The 20,352-nt window shown below is 53.8% G+C and overlaps 1 protein-coding gene across 4 annotated transcripts in view; it reads left to right on the top strand.

Moving 5' to 3' along the window:
- The window catches only part of LOC139240819 (rho guanine nucleotide exchange factor 25-like), a 266,303-nt gene that overhangs the window by 185,162 nt on the left and 60,789 nt on the right, over positions 1-20,352 (top strand). For all 4 annotated transcript variants that reach the window (XM_070869299.1, XM_070869302.1, XM_070869301.1 and 1 more), the window contains exons 5-6: positions 5,565-5,631; positions 18,351-18,454. In XM_070869299.1, the coding sequence (XP_070725400.1) occupies positions 5,565-5,631; positions 18,351-18,454 (171 nt within the window). The remainder of the gene's footprint in view (positions 1-5,564; positions 5,632-18,350; positions 18,455-20,352) is intronic.

Below are 20,352 nucleotides of genomic sequence, written 5' to 3'. Positions count from 1 at the left end.
GCACCAGTGCCCGGGGGGGGGGAGGGGGGGTCTCCTTTGCTGGGGTCACTGCAGACTCATTGCCTTCAGAAGTGCCGGCTGTATAATACCACAAAACTGTCCCCCCGCCATAATGTCAACTGCCTGCTCATGTGCTTCTCCATGCAAGCCACTGCAGGAGGGCACCTCCCCATGATGCCCACTGGTCTGTGTGGGCAGCGATCAGTGGGCATCTATGAGGTCTCTGAATCCCTCCCTCGTGGTTATCTGTAGGGCTGGGTTTTTGGCTTTGATGATTTCGGGGCGGTAATGGCGGCCGGGCGGTAAAGTTAGCGCCCGGGAACAGTTTGCGCCTCAGTAGGTAAGTCTGGGCAGCTGGGCCCTGAGTCAGGGGGAGCAGCGCTAAGGGAGGCGTTGTACCTCTCTCAGGGCGTTAGGGTGGGAAACTCCCGAGCTAAAGAGCCGGGCCGGGAGCGATCCAGGAGACACCTGGGGGCGGGAAAAACACCTAAAACCCACAAAAACATTCCCAAGACATTGCCAACCCCACCACAACACAAATCACACAAAAATTAAAAGAAAAAACAATCACACTTACCTCATTACTTACCTCTCTGCTGTCGGTATCGTTGCCCCGCCCGATTTCCCAGGCGATCACTGCGGGGCGGACGGGTCGGGCGGGAGTCAAAACTCGCGCCGGTGTCACAACCAGGGGGCGTTGCACACCGGGCGCAGCTCTTCCGGGCGGTGCTGCTCCGCGCCGCCGCTAAACCGGACCCGAGGATTGCCGCGGGGCACTGGAGGCTGATCGCCCGGCCACAACACCTCACCGTCGCCATTGTCGGTGCTCCGGGTGTAAAACGGAGCGCAGAGGAGCCGAAAATCCACGCCCAGGTGTAGAACAGCTCTCACAATTTGTGAGGTGCGTGTGTTATGCCCTTGGGTCAGTTTACCCCTTAGACAAAAAAAATATTTGCTTCTGTGTTTTAGACTACTCTCGTAACTGAGCCCTTCTGCCATACATTCTCAAGAGGGTATACACTTGCCCTTGGATATAGGCGAGTTTGGTAGTGTCAGCTGTGGCTCAGTTGGAAACACTCTTGCCTGTGAGTCAGAAGGTTGTGGATTCAACTCGCACTCCAGAGACTTGAGCACAAATTCGAGACTGACACTCCCTGAACAATACTGAGGGAGAGCTACACTGTTGCCATCTTTCAAGTGAAACATTAAACCAAGGCCGCGTTTGCCCTCTCAAGGAGATGTAAAAGATCCCATGAATTTGAAGATGAACAGGGGATATTTGGCCCTCAACAAGCACTTCAAAGAAAACAGATGATCTGGTGATTATCACAGTGCTGTTTGTTGGAGCTTGCTGTGCGCAAATTGGCTGCCGCGTTTCCTATGGTACAACAGTGACTACACTTCCAATCGTTCCTCATTGGCTGCAAAGTGCTTTGGGACGTCCTGAGGCGCTCTATAAATGTAAGTCTTTCTTTGGTGGGCCCCAGATAATGAGCAGAAAGCCTTTTGTTCGGTTGCTTTAGAAACTGGTTCTATCCTTTGGCTCCACAGGATCCTTAATTTAGTTTGACACAGATGCATTGGCCTCTGCTTGAACCTTCAGTATTTTACTTTTCCTGATTGTGTTTAATTTAGAGATTCATTGAAGCAGTATTTAAATTATGCTCAGTGATGTGGTTGGTAATTTCATGGCTTAAGGTTAACTATTTCCCATGTATTAAAATGCTAAATTATAATTTAAATTCATGTAATAAATGATTTGAAATTGGGATTCCCACTAACTGCGCTCATCTAAAAATTAATCAAACAGTTACAAAGAGTTGTCATTAACTATTATTATGTTTTTCTGCCCATGTCTATTACATTTCTTATTTGAATATTGAATGCTGATAATATCAACAGAAGAGGCTGGCTGACAGGTTCTGGATTACAACAATGGAATGGAACAATTGACTTCAGTTGATACAAGCATTAACCCAGGGCACTTAGCAATCAGGAACACAGGAGCAGGAGGAGGCCATTCAGCATCTTGAGCCTGTTCCGCCATTCAGTGAGATCAGGGCTGATCTGTATCTTAACTCCATCGACCCATCTTGGCTCCACATCCTTTAATACCCTCGCCCAACATAAATCTATCTATCTCAGTTTTGAGATTTTCAATTGACCCCCAGCCTCGACAGCTTTTTGGGGGGAGAGAGTTCCAGATTCCCACGAAGAAGTGCTTCCTGACATCACCCCTGAACGGCCTGGCTCTAATTTTAAGGTTATGCCCCTTGTTCTGGTCTTCCCCCCACCAGAGGAAAGTTTTCCTCTCGATCTACCCGATCAACTCCTTTAATTATCTTAAACACCTCAATTAGATTAGCCCATCATTTTCTGTACTCAAGGGAATCAAGCCTAGACTATACAACCTGTACTCATAATTTAACCCTCTAAGCCCCGGTATCATTCTGGTGAATCTGCACTGCACCCTGTCCAAGACCCATATGTCCTTCCTCAGGGACGGTACCCAGAACTGAACACAGCATCCAGACAGGGTCTGACCAGAGCTCTGTCCAGCTGTGACATTACTTCCTCCCCTTTGTGTTCCAGCCCCCATTGAGATAAAGGCCAACATTACATTAGCCTGAAGAATTATTTTTTCTACCTGTCCCTAGCTTTTAGTGATTTCTGTCCTTGGATCCTAAATCTCTCTGCTCCTCCGCAGTTCCTAGCTTCTAACAATTTAGAAAATACTCTGATCTATCTTTTAGGTCCGAAGTGGATGACATCACACTTTCCGACATCGAACTCCATCTGCCACAGTTTTGCCCACTCACTTAATCTACCAAGGTCCCTTTGCAACTTTCTGCTCCCATCAACACTATTTACTGCGCCACCTAACTTGGTGTCATCAGCAAACTTGGATATATGGCTCGCTATTCCTTCATCAAAGTTCTTTTACAAACAGTGAAAAGTTGAGGCCCCAGTACAGATCCCTGGGCAACACCACTGGTCACATCCTGCCAATTGGAGCACATACCCATTATCCCCAGTCTCTGCCTCTTACCTCCTAACCAATTCCATACCCATATCAATAGGTTGCTTCCCTTCCAATTCCACGCACTTCCATTTTTGTTAACAGTTTCTTGTGTAGAACCTTATCGAGTGCCTTCTGGAAATCCATATAAATAACAGCCATGGCCATTCCCTTATCGACCACTTTAGTACCAGCTCATAAAAATCAACGAGGTTCGGTCGACATGACTTGCCCTTTATACATCCACGCTGGCTCTCCCTGATCGCCTCATATTTGTGTAAGTGCTCAGTCACCCTGTCCCTAATAACAGATTCTACTAACTTCCCCACAACAGACGTTAGCTTAATAGACCTAGAATTACCTTGTATAAATAATGACGTGACATTGGTAATTTACCTGACAATTCCTGAATCAAGAGTTTTGGAAGATCATAACTGGAGCATCTGCAATTTGCTCACCTACTTCTTTTAATATCTTAATCTTCTATACTCAATGGAATTCAAGCCTTGTCTATGCAACCTGTCCTCATAATTTAACCCTTTTAGCTCCAGAAATAATAATTTCAAGTTATGAGGAATGCGCAGGGAATTTGGGCTTGTTTCTTCAAAAAAAAGCTTTGAGGAGGGCTAAATGAAGCTTTCAAGATTACAAAGGGAAATTACACCTTTGGTCCTTCCAATACAGTAGATAGGGAGAAATTGTTTCCATTGGCAGAAAGGTCGGTGACCAGAGGGCACAGATTTAAGATAATCGGCAAAAGAGCCAATTGGGAGAGGACGAACATTTTTTTTACACAACGAGTTGTTACGATTGGGAACGTGCTGCCTGAAAGGGCGGTGGAAGCAGATTCAATGGTAACTTTCAAAGGAAATTGGATAAATACTTGAAAAGGAAAATTTGCAGGGCTGTGGAGAAGGAGCAGGAGAGTGGGATTCATTGGATAGCTCACTCAAAGAGCCGGCACAGGCACGATGGGCCGAATAGCCTCCTGCTGTAAGGTTCTGTGGTCCAAGTTGTAGCATCTGCTCTGGCCCCCTCAGCTGAGGTTAGCTGATTCACCACAGACCAGGGATCAAACCTGGGACCTTCCTAGTCTGTATGGCTCGGTAATGCATCCCGCAGTGCAGTTACACACTGAACCATAGGTGGCGGAGTTACGCATATAGCTTTTTATTAAGGGTTGGATTTTCCACTTGCTGCTGCCTCTGGTTTCACCCCGGAGGGGCGGTAATGGCGGTGGTGAGCTCTTCGGGGCGGGCGGCCAGCATCCAGCGCCCCGCCGGGGTTTTCGGGGCCGGTTTCGGCGGGGGCGCGGAGCATTACCGCCCAGGAGAGGCGAGCCGGTGTGCAACGCCCCTGGTTACGACACTGGCTCGGTTTTTGCCTCGCGCCCGATCCATAGCGCCCCGCAGCGCCCCCTCGTGGGACCGCCTGGGAAAGCGGGTGGTCCGAGCTGTAGCGGCCGCAGTGAGGGCAGGAATGTTCACCTCAGGTAAAGTGTGGTTGTTTATTATTTTATTTCTTTTGCGATTTACGTTGTGGTGATGTGAGTTATTTATTAGGAATGTTTTTGGTGGGGTTTTTTCAGCTTTTTTTTTCTCTCGAGAGCGCTCGGAGGCCGGCTGTTTAGCTCGGTTTTCCCTTGCTCAGCCGGCCTAGCGCCCTAAGAGAGGTATACAACGCCTCCCTTAGCGCTCTGCCTCACACTCAAGGCCCAGCTGATGAATTTTGCTGACTGAGGCGCAAACTGTTCCCGGGCGCGAACTTTGCCGCCCGCCGCCATTACCGCCCCGAAATCATCAAAGCCGAAAATCCGGCCAGAATCTTCTAACTGTCAGGAGAAATACACCATGAGCTTCGAAAGCCAGGATGGTAGAATGTATTTCTGGAGGTTTCATCACAGGGCCTCCTGCCTCCAACTACCCCGCGCCCACACTCACCCCCATTGGTCGGCTGATACCCAATTGGATGATTCGTTACCCAATTGGATGATTCTTGACTGTCAATCAAACAGGCTTGTTTCCCATCTCCTCTATTTTTTATAACTTACAAACAGAAGTGTTCAAAGAAAATTAAACAAACATAATTATTTTTGATGGCCCTGTGATTTTTCTCCTGGGTTGGTCCCAACAGTGTCCTGGAGATCAATCTTCAATTCCTGGAAACTCCAGGGCAATCCTGGAGGAGTTGGCGACTCGGAAGCTAAAACATACCTCACTTCTCCATCCACGCGATGGAGACAGCTGCAGCAGCAGCAAACTCCTGTATGTTAACGATAGATTCTTTACCCAGAGAGTGGTGAGAATGTGGAACTCACTACCATGGAGTGGTTGAGGCGAATTGTATAGATGCATTTAAAGGGAGGCTGGACAAGTATATGAGGGAGAAGGGAATAGAGGGTTATGCTAATAGAGTTAGATGAGGAAAGACGGAAGGAGGCTCAAGTGGAGCATAAACGCCGGCATGGACTGGTTGGGCCGAATGGCCTGTTTCTGTGCCGTTTATCCGATATAATCCGATGTAAACTTCTGTTTTTTCAACACAGGTATGTCCTACAAGAACTTGTAGAAACAGAAAAATTATATGTGGCCGACCTGGGTTTTATAGTGGAGGTACAACTCACTATATATATATATATATATATATCTTTATACTTTTAATATAATCAATTGTTGGAGCCTTTGAGGCTGTTTATATAAATGTAGCATTGTTATAAGTGTCGTGGGACGATTTGCTACATTTTAGGCACGATATAAATGCAAGTTGTTGTTGTTACAAAGCAGTTTAACTTCACACCAACACTAAGAAGTTACTGAATTATTTTTTTACAGTAGCTCTTATTAATTTTCATATGTGCATGTTGCTGTTACCAGTTTTGTTACAATAGCCATAACATTCGGGTGAAAACGCTCTCATTGAATGAAGCAATGCCTGGACTGTGTACTCCATTCCTGTACATCTACCTCTCACGGTTCGGCCTACTTTACAACCACTTACCTCGGCCTTAGGTGTCGGTCATGCCTCAGTGGGTAGCACCCTCGCCTCTGGGTCAGAAGGTTGTGGGTTCAAGTCCCACTCCAGAGACCTCGAGCACATAAATCTAGGCTGACACTCCAGTGCAGTGCCGAGGGAGCGCTGAGGTGCCGCCTTTCAGATGAGACGTTAAATCGAGGCCCCGTCTGCCCTCTCAGGTGGACGTAAAAGATCCCACGGCACTGTTTCGAAGAAGAGCAGGGGAGTTATCCCCGGTGTCCTGGGGCCAATATTTACCCCTTCATCAACATCACTAAAAAAAACAGGTTAGCTGGTCATCATCACATTGCTGTTTGCCGGACCTTGTGCAAATTGGCTGCCGGGTTTCCTATGTTACAACAGTGACTGTAATTCATTGACTGTGAAGCGCTTTGGGATGTCCTGAGGTTGTGAAAGGTGGTATATAAATGCAGATCTTTCTTTCATTAAGAAAGCCTTCAATCAATTCCTTCACATGCACAAAAAGTGTCAGGAAACTGTTCAGTGTGTTAGCAGTGCTGGCACAGAATATTAAAACGCTTGAGGGTACAATTAAACAGACAGGGCCCAAGTTTCCACACGATAAAAAACGGGTGCCCCTCCGAGCTGGGCGCCCGATTTTCGCACCTAAAACGGCGCCTAAATAAAAACTCGCGATTCTGGAGCGTTCTGCAGCTCCTTGTCTGCCTGGCGTGGTGCCCAGGGGGGCGGAGCCTACACTCGCGCCAATTTTGTAAGTGGGAGGGGGCGGGTACTATTTAAATTAGTTTTTTTCCTGCCGGCAACGCTGCGCGTGCGCGTTGGAGCGTTCGCGCATGCTCAGTGTGAAGGAAACATTGGCACTCGGCCATTTTTGTAGTTCTTTGTAGCTGTTTAATTTTTGAACATTTTTTAATAAAAGCACATTGCCATCAGCACATCTCACTGCAACCTTCTCACTGTCTCCTCCCACCCCCCCCCCCACGCGGGAAGAACGGGCGCCTCCTACCCCCCACGCGGGAAGAACGGGCGCATCCTCCCCCCCACGCGGGAAAGAACGGGCGCCTCCTCCCCCCCCCGCGGGAAGAACGGGCGCCTCCTCCCCCGCCTCCGCGGGAAGAACGGGCGCCTACTCCCCCCCCACCGCGGGAAGAACGGGCGCCTCCTACCCCCCACGCGGGAAAGAACGGGCGCCTCCTCCCCCCCCGCGGGAAGAACGGGCGCCTCCTCCCCCGCCTCCGCGGAAAGAACGGGCGCCTCCTCCCACCTCCGCGGGAAGAACGGGCGCCTACTCCCCCCCCCGCGGGAAAGAATGGGCGCCTCCTCTTCCCCCCCCCCCCCGCGGGAAGAACGGGCGCCCCCTCCCCCCCCACTGCGGGAAGAACGGGCGCCTACTCCCCCCCACCGCGGGAAAGAACGGGCGCCTCCTCCCCCCCCCGCGGGAAGAACGGGCGGCCTCCTCCCCCGCCTCCGGGGGAAGAACGGGCGCCTCCTCCCCCCCCCCCCCCCCCGCGGGAAGAACGGGCGCTTCCTCCCCGCCTCCGCGGGAAGAACGGGCGCCTCCTCCCCCGCCTCCGCGGGAAGAACGGGCGCCTCCTCCCCCGCCTCCGCGGGAAGAACGGGCGCCTCCTCCCCCACGCGGGAAGAACGGGCACCTCCTCCCCCCACGCGGGAAAGAACGGGTGCCTCCTCCCCCCCCCGCGGGAAGAACGGGCGCCTCCTCCCCCGCCTCCGCGGGAAGAACGGGCGCCTCCTCCCCCCACGCGGGAAAGAACGGGCGCCTCCTCCCCCCCCCGCGGGAAGAACGGGCGCCTCCTCCCCCGCCTCCGCGGGAAGAACGGGCGCCTCCTCCCCCGCCTCCGCGGGAAGAACGGGCGCCTCCTCCCCCCACGCGGGAAGAACGGGCGCCTCCTCCCCCCCCCGCGGGAAGAACGGGCGCCTCCTCCCCCCCCCGCGGAAGAACGGGCGCCTCCTCCCCCGCCTCCGCGGGAAGAACGGGCGCCTCCTCCCCCCACGCGGGAAGAACGGGCGCCTCCTCCCCCGCCTCCGCGGGAAGAACGGGCGCCTCCTCCCCCCACGCGGGAAAGAACGGGCGCCTCCTCCCCCCGCCGCGGGAAGAACGGGCGCCTCCTCCCCCGCCTCCGCGGGAAGAACGGGCGCCTCCTCCCCCCCCCGCGGGAAGAACTGGCGCCTCCTCCCCCCATGCGGGAAAGAACGGGCGCCTCCTCCCCCCCCCGCGGGAAGAACTGGCGCCTCCTCCCCCACGCGGGAAGAACGGGCGCCTCCTCCCCCCACGCGGGAAAGAACGGGCGCCTCCTCCCCCCACGCGGGAAGAACGGGCGCCTCCTCCCCCCCCCGCGGGAAGAACGGGCGCCTCCTCCCCCCCCGCGGGAAGAACGGGCGCCTCCTCCCCCCCCCCGCGGGAAAGAACGGGCGCCTCCTCCCCCCCCGCGGGAAAGAACGGGCGCCTCCTCCCCCCCCCACGCGGGAAAGAACGGGCGCCTCCTCCCCCGCCTCCGCGGGAAGAACGGGCGCCTCCTCCCCCCACGCGGGAAAGAACGGGCGCCTCCTCCCCCCACGCGGGAAAGAACGGGCGCCTCCTCCCCCCACGCGGGAAAGAACGGGCGCCTCCTCCCCCCACGCGGGAAAGAACGGGCGCCTCCTCCCCCCGCCGCGGGAAGAACGGGCGCCTCCTCCCCCGCCTCCGCGGGAAGAACGGGCGCCTCCTCCCCCCCCCGCGGGAAGAACTGGCGCCTCCTCCCCCCACGCGGGAAAGAACGGGCGCCTCCTCCCCCCCCCGCGGGAAGAACTGGCGCCTCCTCCCCCCACGCGGGAAGAACGGGCGCCTCCCCCCCCCCCCCCCACGGGAAGAACGGGCGCCTCCTCCCCCCGCTCCCCCACGGGAAGAACGGGCGCCTCCTCCCCCTCCCCGCGGGAAGAACGGGCGCCTCCTCCCCCCCCCGCGGGAAGAACGGGCGCCTCCTCCCCCCCCCCCCCACGGGAAGAACGGGCGCCTCCTCCTCCCCCGCGGGAAGAACGGGCGCCTCCTCCCCCCCCCGCGGGAAGAACGGGCGCCTCCTCCCCCCCCCCCCCACGGGAAGAACGGGCGCCTCCTCCCCCCCCCGCGGGAAGAACGGGCGCCTCCTCCCCCCCCCCCCACGGGAAGAACGGGCGCCTCCTCCTCCCCCGCCTCCGCGGGAAGAACGGGCGCCTACTCCCCCGCCACCGCGGGAAGAACGGGCGCCTCCTCCCCCGCCACCGCGGGAAGAACGGGCGCCTCCTCCCCCGCCTCCGCGGGAAGAACGGGCGCCTACTCCCCCCCCACCGCGGGAAGAACGGGCGCCTCCTCCCCCGCCTCCGCGGGAAAGAACGGGCGCCTCCTCCCCCCCCCGCGGGAAGAACGGGCGCCTCCTCCCCCCCCCCCGCGGGAAGAACGGGCGCCTCCTCCCCCCCCCGCGGGAAGAACGGGCGCCTCCTCCCCCCCCCCGCGGGAAGAACAGGCGCCTCCTCCCCCGCCTCCGCGGGAAGAACGGGCGCCTCCTCCCCCCACGCGGGAAGAACGGGCGCCTCCTCCCCCGCCCGCGGGAAAGAACGGGCGCCTCCTCCCCCCCCCGCGGGAAGAACGGGCGCCTCCTCCCCCCCCACCGCGGGAAGAACGGGCGCCTCCTCCCCCCCCACCGCGGGAAGAACGGGCGCCTCCTCCCCCCCCACTGCGGGAAGAACGGGCGCCTCCTCCCTCCCCCGCGGGAAGAACGGGCGCCTCCTCCCCCCCGCGGGGAAGAACGGGCGCCTCCTCCCCCCCCACCGCGGGAAGAACGGGCGCCTCCTCCCCCCCCCCCGCGGGAAGAACGGGCGCCTCCTCCCCCCCCCCGCGGGAAAGAACGGGTGCCTCCTCCCCCCTCCGCGGGAAGAACGGGCGCCTCCTCCCCCCCCACCGCGGGAAGAACGGGCGCCTCCTCCCCCCCCACCGCGGGAAGAACGGGCGCCTCCTCCCCCCCCCCGCGGGAAGAACGGGCGCCTACTCCCCCCCCACCGCGGGAAAGAACGGGCGCCTCCTCCCCCCTCCGCGGGAAGAACGGGCGCCTCCTCCCCCCCCCCGCGGGAAGAACGGGCGCCTCCTCCCCCCCGCCGCGGGAAAGAACGGGGTGCCTCCTCCCCCCGCGGGAAAGAACGGGTGCCTCCTCCCCCCCGCGGGAAAGAACGGGCGCCTCCTCCCCCCCCCCGCGGGAAAGAACGGGTGCCTCCTCCCCGCCCCCGCGGGAAAGAACGGGTGCCTCCTCTTCCCCTCCCCCCCGCGGGAAAGAACGGGCGCCTCCTCCCCCCCCACCGCGGGAAGAACGGGCGCCTCCTCCCCCCCCACCGCGGGAAGAACGGGCGCCTCCTCCCCCCCCCCCGCGGGAAGAACGGGCGCCTCCTCCCCCCCGCCGCGGGAAAGAACGGGTGCCTCCTCCCCCCGCGGGAAAGAACGGGCGCCTCCTCTTCCCCTCCCCCCCGCGGGAAAGAACGGGCGCCTCCTCCCCCCCGCGGGAAAGAACGGGCGCCTCCTCCCCCCCGCGGGAAAGAACGGGCGCCTCCTCCCCCCCGCGGGAAAGAACGGGCGCCTCCTCTTCCCCTCCCCCCCGCGGGAAAGAACGGGCGCCTCCTCCCCCCCGCGGGAAAGAACGGGCGCCTCCTCCCCCCCGCGGGAAAGAACGGGCGCCTCCTCTTCCCCTCCCCCCGCGGGAAAGAACGGGCGCCTCCTCCCCCCCGCGGGAAAGAACGGGTGCCTCCTCCCCCCCCCGCGGGAAAGAACGGGTGCCTCCTCCCCGCCCCCGCGGGAAAGAACGGGTGCCTCCTCTTCCCCTCCCCCCCACGGGAAAGAACGGGCGCCTCCTCCCCCCCCACCGCGGGAAGAACGGGCGCCTCCTCCCCCCCCACCGCGGGAAGAACGGGCGCCTCCTCCCCCCCCACCGCGGGAAGAACGGGCGCCTCCTCCCCCCCCACCGCGGGAAGAACGGGCGCCTCCTCCCCCCCCCCCGCGGGAAGAACGGGCGCCTCCTCCCCCCCCCCGCGGGAAGAACGGGCGCCTCCTCCCCCCTCCGCGGGAAGAACGGGCGCCTACTCCCCCCCCACCGCGGGAAAGAACGGGCGCCTCCTCCCCCCCTCCGCGGGAAGAACGGGCGCCTCCTCCCCCCCCCCGCGGGAAAGAACGGGTGCCTCCTCCCCCCCGCGGGAAAGAACGGGTGCCTCCTCCCCCCCGCGGGAAAGAACGGGTGCCTCCTCCCCCCGCGGGAAAGAACGGGCGCCTCCTCCCCCCCCCGCGGGAAAGAACGGGTGCCTCCTCCCCCCCGCCGCGGGAAAGAACGGGCGCCTCCTCCCCCCCGCGGGAAAGAACGGGTGCCTCCTCTTCCCCTCCCCCCCGCGGGAAAGAACGGGCGCCTCCTCCCCCCCGCGGGAAAGAACGGGTGCCTCCGTGTCCCCCCCCACCGCGGGAAAGAACGGGCGCCTCCTCCCCCCCCCACCGCGGGAAAGAACGGGCGCCTCCTCTTCCCCTCCCCCCCGCGGGAAAGAACGGGTGCCTCCTCTTTCCCCCCCCCCCCGCGGGAAAGAACGGGCGCCTCAGGCTGACTGCAGCATTCTCCGTGCCTTCACTCAGGTAGGAAGATGGTTTATTTAATCTTTTCTTTGCTTATAAATGTTTATTCAGGTTGGATTTATTTGCATAATATTTGTAGAAGTATAAATAAGGATTTATTGTAGAATTTAATGACTTCCCTTCACCCCCCCCTCCCCCCCCACCTCGTTCTGGACGCCTAATTTGTAACCTGCACCTGATTTTTTAATGTGCAGAACAGGTTTTTTCAGTTCTACAAAAATCTTCACTTACTCCATTCTAAATTAGTTTGGAGTACGTTTTCACTGCCTAAACTTTCAAAACAGGCGTAAGTGGCTGGACACGCCCCCTTTTGAAAAGAAAATCTGTTCTAAATGAAACAATTCTAACTCACTAGAACTGGAGAAAACTAAATGCCGAGAATTGTAATTTCTAAGATGCTCCATTCTAAACCAGTTGCTCCAAAGAAATAGCAGCAACTCAGGCCGAAACTTGAGCCCATAGAAATTTACAGCACGGAAGGAGACCATTTCGGCCTATCGTGTCTGCGGTGGCCGACCAAGAGCTACCCAGCCGAATCCCACTTTCCAGCTCTTGGTCCGTAGCCCTGTAGGTTACGGCACTTCAAGTGCACATCCAAGTACTTTATAAATGTGGTGAGGGTTTCTGCCTCTACCTCCCTTTCAGGCAGTGAGTTCCAGACCCCCACCCACCCCCACACCCGCGCCCCCACCACCACCCTCTGGGTGAAGAAATTTCCCCTCAAATCCTCTCTAAACCTCCTACCAATTACTTTAAATTTATGCCCCCTGGTTGTTGACTCATCTGCTAAGGGAAATAGGTCCTTCTTATCCACTCTATCCAGGCCCCTCATAATTTTATACACCACAATAAGGTCTCCCCTCAGCCTCCTCTGTTTCAAAGAAAACTATCCAATCTTTCCTCATAGCTAAAATTCTCCAGTCCAGGCAACTTCCTGGTAAATCTCCTCTGTACCCTCTCTAGTGCAACATCCTGGTAAATCTCCTCTGTACCCTCCCTAGTGCAACATCCTGGTAAATCTCCTCTGCACCCGCTCGAGTACAACTTCCTGGTAAATCTCCTCTATACCCGCTCTAGTGCAACATCCTGGTAAATCTCCTCTGTACCCTCTCTAGTGCAACATCCTGGTAAATCTCCTCTGTACCCTCTCTAGTGCAACATCCTGGTAAATCTCCTCTGTACCCTCTCCAGTGCAACATCCTGGTAAATCTCCTCTGTACCCTCTCTAGTGCAACATCCTGGTAAATCTCCTCTGTACCCTCTCTAGTGCAACACCCTGGTAAATCTCTTCTGTACCCGCTCTAGTGCAACATCCTGGTAAATCTCCTCTGTACCCTCTCTAGTGCAACATCCTGGTAAATCTCCTCTGTACCCTCTCTAGTGCAACATCCTGGTAAATCTCCTCTGTACCCTCTCTAGTGCAACATCCTGGTAAATCTCCTCTGTACCCTCTCTAGTGCAACATCCTGGTAAATCTCCTCGGTACCCTCTCTAGTGCAACATCCAGGTAAATCTCTTCTGTACCTTCTCTAGTGCAACATCCTGGTAAATCTCCTCTGTACCATCTCTAGTGCAACATCCTGGTAAATCTCCTCTGTACCCTCTCCAGAGCAACATCCTGGTAATTCTCCTCTGTACTCTCCCTAGTGCAATATCCTGGTAAATCTCCTCTGTACCCTCTCCAGTGCAACATCCTGGTAAATCTCCTCTGTACCCTCTGTAGTGCAACATCCTGGTAAATCTCCTCTGTACCCGCTCTAGTGCAACATCCTGGTAATTATCCTCTGTATCCTCTCTAGTGCAACATCCTGGTAAATCTCCTCTGTACCCTCTCTAGTGCAACATCCTGGTAAATCTCCTCTGTACCCTCTCTAGTGCAACATCCTGGTAAATCTCCTCTGTACCCTCTCCAGTGCAACATCCTGGTAAATCTCCTCTGTACCCTCTCTGGTGCAACATCCTGGTAAATCTCCTCTGTGCCCTCTCTCGTGCAACATCCTGGTAAATCTCCTCTGTACCCTCTCTAGTGCAATATCCTGGTAAACCTCCTCTGTGCCCTCTCGAATGCAACATCCTGGTAAATCTCCTCTGTACCCTCTCTAGTGCAACATCCTGGTAAATCTCCTCTGTACCCTCTCTAGTGCAACATCCTGCTAAATCTCCTTTGTACCCTCCCTAGTGCAACATCCTGGTAAATCTCTTCTGTACCTTCTCTAGTGCAATATCCTGGTAAATCTCCTCTGTACCCTCTCTAGTGCAACATCCTGGTAAATCTCCTCTGTACCGTCTCTAGTGCAACATCCTGGTAAATCTCTTCTGTACCCTCTCTCGTGCAATATCCTGGTAAATCTCCTCTGTGCCCTCTCTAGTGCAACATCCTGGTAAATCTCCTCTGTACCCTCTCTAGTGCAACATCCTGGTAAATCTCCTCTGTACCCTCTCTAGTGCAACATCCTGGTAAATCTCCTTTGTACCCTCTCTAGTGCAACATCCTGGTAAATCTCCTCTGTACCGTCTCCAGTGCAACATCCTGGTAAATCTCTTCTGTACCCTCTCTAGTGCAATATCCTGGTAAATCTCCTCTGTGCCCTCTCTAGTGCAACATCCTGGTAAATCTCCTCTGTACCCTCTCTAGTGCAACATCCTGGTAAATCTCCTCTGTACCCTCTCTAGTGCAACATCCTGGTAAATCTCCTCTGTGCCCTCTCTCGTGCAACATCCTGGTAAATCTCCTCTGTACCCTCTCTAGTGCAACATCCTGGTAAATCTCTTCTGTACCCTCTCTAGTGCAACATCCTGGTAAATCTCCTCTGTACCCTCTCTAGTGCAACATCCTGGTAAATCTCCTCTGTACCCTCTCTAGTGCAACATCCTGGTAAATCTCCTCTGTGCCCTCTCTCGTGCAACATCCTGGTAAATCTCCTCTGTACCCTCTCTAGTGCAACATCCTGGTAAATCTCTTCTGTACCCTCTCTAGTGCAACATCCTGGTAAATCTCCTCTGTAACCTCTCTAATGCAACATCCTGGTAAATCTCCTCTGTACCTTCTCTAGTGCAACATCCAGGTAAATCTCCTCTGTGCCCTCTCTAGTGCAACATCCTGGTAAATCTCCTCTGTACTCTCTCTCGTGCAATATCCTGGTAAATCTCCTCTGTGCCCTCTCTAGTGCAACATCCTGGTAAATCTCCTCTGTACCCTCTCTAGTGCAACATCCTGGTAAATCTCCTCTGTACCCTCTCTAGTGCAACATCCTGGTAAATCTCCTTTGTACCCTCTCTAGTGCAACATCCTGGTAAATCTCCTCTGTACCCTCTCTAGTGCAACATCCTGGTAAATCTCTTCTGTACCCTCTCTAGTGCAATATCCTGGTAAATCTCCTCTGTGCCCTCTCTAGTGCAACATCCTGGTAAATCTCCTCTGTACCCTCTCTAGTGCAACATCCTGGTAAATCTCCTCTGTACCCTCTCTAGTGCAACATCCTGGTAAATCTCCTCTGTGCCCTCTCTCGTGCAACATCCTGGTAAATCTCCTCTGTACCCTCTCTAGTGCAACATCCTGGTAAATCTCTTCTGTACCCTCTCTAGTGCAACATCCTGGTAAATCTCCTCTGTAACCTCTCTAATGCAACATCCTGGTAAATCTCCTCTGTACCTTCTCTAGTGCAACATCCAGGTAAATCTCCTCTGTGCCCTCTCTAGTGCAACATCCTGGTAAATCACCTCTGTACCCTCTCTAGTGCAATATCCTGGTAAATCTCCTCTGTGCCCTCTCTAGTGCAACATCCTGGTAAATCTCCTCTGTACCCTCTCTAGTGCAACATCCTGGTAAATCTCCTATGTACTGTCTCTAGTGCAACATCCTGGTAAATCTCCTTTGTACCCTCTCGAGTGCAACATCCTGGTAAATCTCCTCTGTACCGTCTCTAGTGCAACATCCTGGTAAATCTCCTCTGTACCCTCTCTAGTGCAACATCCTGGTACATCTCCTCTGTGCCCTCTCTAGTGCAACATCCTGGTAAATCTCCTCTGTACTCTCTCTCGTGCAATATCCTGGTAAATCTCCTCTGTACCGTCTCTAGTGCAACATCCTGGTAAATCTCCTCTGTACCCTCTCTAGTGCAATATCCTGGTAAATCTCCTCTGTGCCCTCTCTAGTGCAACATCCTGGTAAATCTCCTCTGTACCCTCTCTAGTGCAACATCCTGGTAAATCTCCTCTGTACCCTCTCTAGTGCAACATCCTGGTAAATCTCCTCTGTGCCCTCTCTCGTGCAACATCCTGGTAAATCTCCTCTGTACCCTCTCTAGTGCAACATCCTGGTAAATCTCTTCTGTACCCTCTCTAGTGCAACATCCTGGTAAATCTCCTCTGTAACCTCTCTAATGCAACATCCTGGTAAATCTCCTCTGTACCTTCTCTAGTGCAACATCCAGGTAAATCTCCTCTGTGCCCTCTCTAGTGCAACATCCTGGTAAATCACCTCTGTACCCTCTCTAGTGCAATATCCTGGTAAATCTCCTCTGTGCCCTCTCTAGTGCAACATCCTGGTAAATCTCCTATGTACTGTCTCTAGTGCAACATCCTGGTAAATCTCCTTTGTACCCTCTCGAGTGCAACATCCTGGTAAATCTCCTCTGTAACCTCTCTAATGCAACATCCTGGTAAATCTCCTCTGTACCTTCTCTAGTGCAACATCCAGGTAAATCTCCTCTGTGCCCTCTCTAGTGCAACATCCTGGTAAATCTCCTCTGTACTCTCTCTCGTGCAATATCCTGGTAAATCTCCTCTGTGCCCTCTCTAGTGCAACATCCTGGTAAATCTCCTCTGTACCCTCTCTAGTGCAACATCCTGGTAAATCTCCTCTGTACCCTCTCTAGTGCAACATCCTGGTAAATCTCCTTTGTACCCTCTCTAGTGCAACATCCTGGTAAATCTCCTCTGTACCGTCTCTAGTGCAACATCCTGGTAAATCTCTTCTGTACCCTCTCTAGTGCAATATCCTGGTAAATCTCCTCTGTGCCCTCTCTAGTGCAACATCCTGGTAAATCTCCTCTGTACCCTCTCTAGTGCAACATCCTGGTAAATCTCCTCTGTACCCTCTCTAGTGCAACATCCTGGTAAATCTCCTCTGTGCCCTCTCTCGTGCAACATCCTGGTAAATCTCCTCTGTACCCTCTCTAGTGCAACATCCTGGTAAATCTCTTCTGTACCCTCTCTAGTGCAACATCCTGGTAAATCTCCTCTGTAACCTCTCTAATGCAACATCCTGGTAAATCTCCTCTGTACCTTCTCTAGTGCAACATCCAGGTAAATCTCCTCTGTGCCCTCTCTAGTGCAACATCCTGGTAAATCACCTCTGTACCCTCTCTAGTGCAATATCCTGGTAAATCTCCTCTGTGCCCTCTCTAGTGCAACATCCTGGTAAATCTCCTCTGTACCCTCTCTAGTGCAACATCCTGGTAAATCTCCTATGTACTGTCTCTAGTGCAACATCCTGGTAAATCTCCTTTGTACCCTCTCGAGTGCAACATCCTGGTAAATCTCCTCTGTACCGTCTCTAGTGCAACATCCTGGTAAATCTCCTCTGTACCCTCTCTAGTGCAACATCCTGGTACATCTCCTCTGTGCCCTCTCTCGTGCAACATCCTGGTAAATCTCCTCTGTACCCTCTCTAGTGCAACATCCTGGTAAATCTCTTCTGTACCCTCTCTAGTGCAACATCCTGGTAAATCTCCTCTGTAACCTCTCTAATGCAACATCCTGGTAAATCTCCTCTGTACCCTCTCCAGTACAACATCCTAATAAATCTCCTCTGTACCCTCTCTAGTGCAACATCCTGGTAAATCTCCTCTGTAACCTCTCTAATGCAACATCCTGGTAATTCTCCTCTGTGCCCTCTCTAGTACAACATCCTAATAAATCTCCTCTGTACCCTCTCTAGTGCAACATCCTGGTAAATCTCTTCTGTACCCTCTCTAGTGCAACATCCTGGTAAATCTCCTCGGTACCCTCTCTAGTGCAACATCCAGGTAAATCTCTTCTGTACCTTCTCTAGTGCAACATCCTGGTAAATCTCCTCTGTACCATCTCTAGTGCAACATCCTGGTAAATCTCCTCTGTACCCTCTCCAGAGCAACATCCTGGTAATTCTCCTCTGTACTCTCCCTAGTGCAATATCCTGGTAAATCTCCTCTGTACCCTCTCCAGTGCAACATCCTGGTAAATCTCCTCTGTACCCTCTGTAGTGCAACATCCTGGTAAATCTCCTCTGTACCCGCTCTAGTGCAACATCCTGGTAATTATCCTCTGTATCCTCTCTAGTGCAACATCCTGGTAAATCTCCTCTGTACCCTCTCTAGTGCAACATCCTGGTAAATCTCCTCTGTACCCTCTCTAGTGCAACATCCTGGTAAATCTCCTCTGTACCCTCTCCAGTGCAACATCCTGGTAAATCTCCTCTGTACCCTCTTTAGTGCAACATCCTGGTAAATCTCCTCTGTGCCCTCTCTGGTGCAACATCCTGGTAAATCTCCTCTGTGCCCTCTCTATTGCAACATCCTGGTAAATCTCCTCTGTACCCTCTTTAGTGCAACATCCTGGTAAATCTCCTCTGTACCCTCTCTAGTGCAATCACATCCTTCCTGTAATATGGTGACCAGAATCCAACCACTAGAACCTACTAAAGGTGCTTTTTTTCTTTTCTAGGGTTACATTGCAACAATGAATGAAAAAGGAGTCCCTGAAGACATGAAGGGGAAAGATAAAATAGTATTCGGGAACATTCACCAGATCTATGAATGGCACAAAAAGTGAGAATCCTGCATGACCAGCTAAGCACTGCCAGTACAACAGTCAGGAATGTGTTATGTACCAGCTATTTGTTTGGCGACAAGTATCTAGTAATGGTTTTTGTTTGAGCGTGTGGTGACAGGGTTGGCTACTGTGTCCATTAGGAGATGCAATGCATTGCTGGTCGAGTTGTTTCTCCAAAGGTTTCACAGTGAGTGGTGCAGTGTGCTTTTTTCTTTTACCTTTAAAAAGGAGAGATTGAGTAGATTATGCCTATATTCTCTAGAGTTTAGAAGAACAGGTGGTGATCTCATTGGCTGGGGAGTGCAGAACCAGGGGTCACAGTCTCAGAATAAGGGGTCGGCCATTTAGGACTGAGATGAGGAGGAATGTCTTCACTCAGAGGGTGGTGAATCTTTGGAATTCTCTACAGCAGAGGGCTGTGGAGGCTCAGTCTTTGAGTATATTCAAGATGGAGATCGATAGATTTTTAGATATTAAGGGAATCAAAGGATATGGGGATAGTGCAGGAAAGTGGAGTTGAGGTAGAAGATCAGCCATGATATTGAATGGCGGAGCAGGCTCGAGGGGCCGTATGGCCTACTCCTGCTCCTATTTCTTATGTAAAAAGTTATAATTTAAGGTTACACGTGTCTAAATCATTGTTCCTTCATTTTGGCTGATTGAACTGGCCTTGCTCCAGATTTCGAGGGGTCCATTGATCCCTGCTCCCTTGGACGCAAGCATTTGCAGAGGTCTGGGAGTGGGTTGACCTGTTGGCAATAGGACGCTGGGCAGTGAGCTGAAGGGTAGGAGGAAGCAACTGGAAAATGAAGGAGTGGGGGAATGAAGTCCGGGTGAGGCCAAGCCTAATCAAGTCGTTCAGTTTTGGGATGGCGGGGGGGTGGGGGTGAGGGGGAAAGGGGAGAGGTTGACCTCTAGCCCAGATACAGGGATCAATTTTCAGAGTCCAGGCTGATGGCAAGTCAGCTGGCACAATGCCAACATGTAACCGGAAAGTTGCAGGCTGCTCGATTGTCCAGTACGTGCCCAGAGCAGGAGAGGCACTGCACGACTGGTCTGGTCAGGGGAAATCGCGGCCACTGTGTTCAGTCAGAGCATCAGAGGCTGCTGTGTCCAACCTTGACCGAACAGTGTCTTTCTGGTTGCCATCACATTGACATAAATGACCTCTTGAGCCTGATGTCAATTCCTGCCCTCAGTTCCGATATCATATTCTTAATGCAAATGACTTGTTCCATGTCACTAAATCCCAAACCATTAATATGCCTTTCAATCTCATAAAATTGATTATTTCTCTAAATTACATTTTCTGTTGGCAAGTTCGAGATTGTTTTACTTTATAGTGTCAGCTGTGGCTCAGTGGGTAGCACACTCGTCTCTGAGTCAGAAGGTTGTGGGTTTAAGTCCCACTCCAGGGACTTGAGCACATAATCCAGGCTGACATTCCCAGGGCAGTACTGAGGGAGCATTGGACTGTCGGAGGTGCTGTTTTTCAGATGAGATGTTAAACCGAGGCCCCGTCTGCTCTCTGAAGTGGATGTGAAAGATCCCACGGCACTATTTCGAAGAAGAGCAGGGGAGTTATCCCTGGTGTCCTGGGCCAATATTTATCCCTCAATCAACATCACTAAAACAGATGATCTGGGTCATTATCACATTGCTGTGTGTGGGATCTTGCTGCCGCGTTTACTACATTACAACAGTGACTGCACTTCAAAAGTACTTCATTGGCCGTGAAGCACTTTGGGACGTCCTGAGGTTGTAAAAGGCGCTATATAAATGCAAGTTCTTTCTTCTTTCTTGCATAGTTGATTCTTTCAAGGGGCACCATCTTCCTGTATAAATGTTTGGGTCAATCTTTTTCGGTTGAACCCCTTGTGCTAACTTTTGCAAC

The sequence above is a fragment of the Pristiophorus japonicus genome, chromosome X (genome assembly GCF_044704955.1).
Source record: "Pristiophorus japonicus isolate sPriJap1 chromosome X, sPriJap1.hap1, whole genome shotgun sequence".
Lineage (NCBI taxonomy): Eukaryota > Metazoa > Chordata > Chondrichthyes > Pristiophoridae > Pristiophorus > Pristiophorus japonicus.
The sequence above is the reverse complement of the archived record's forward strand: the minus strand, read 5'-3'. Positions and strand labels throughout refer to the sequence as shown.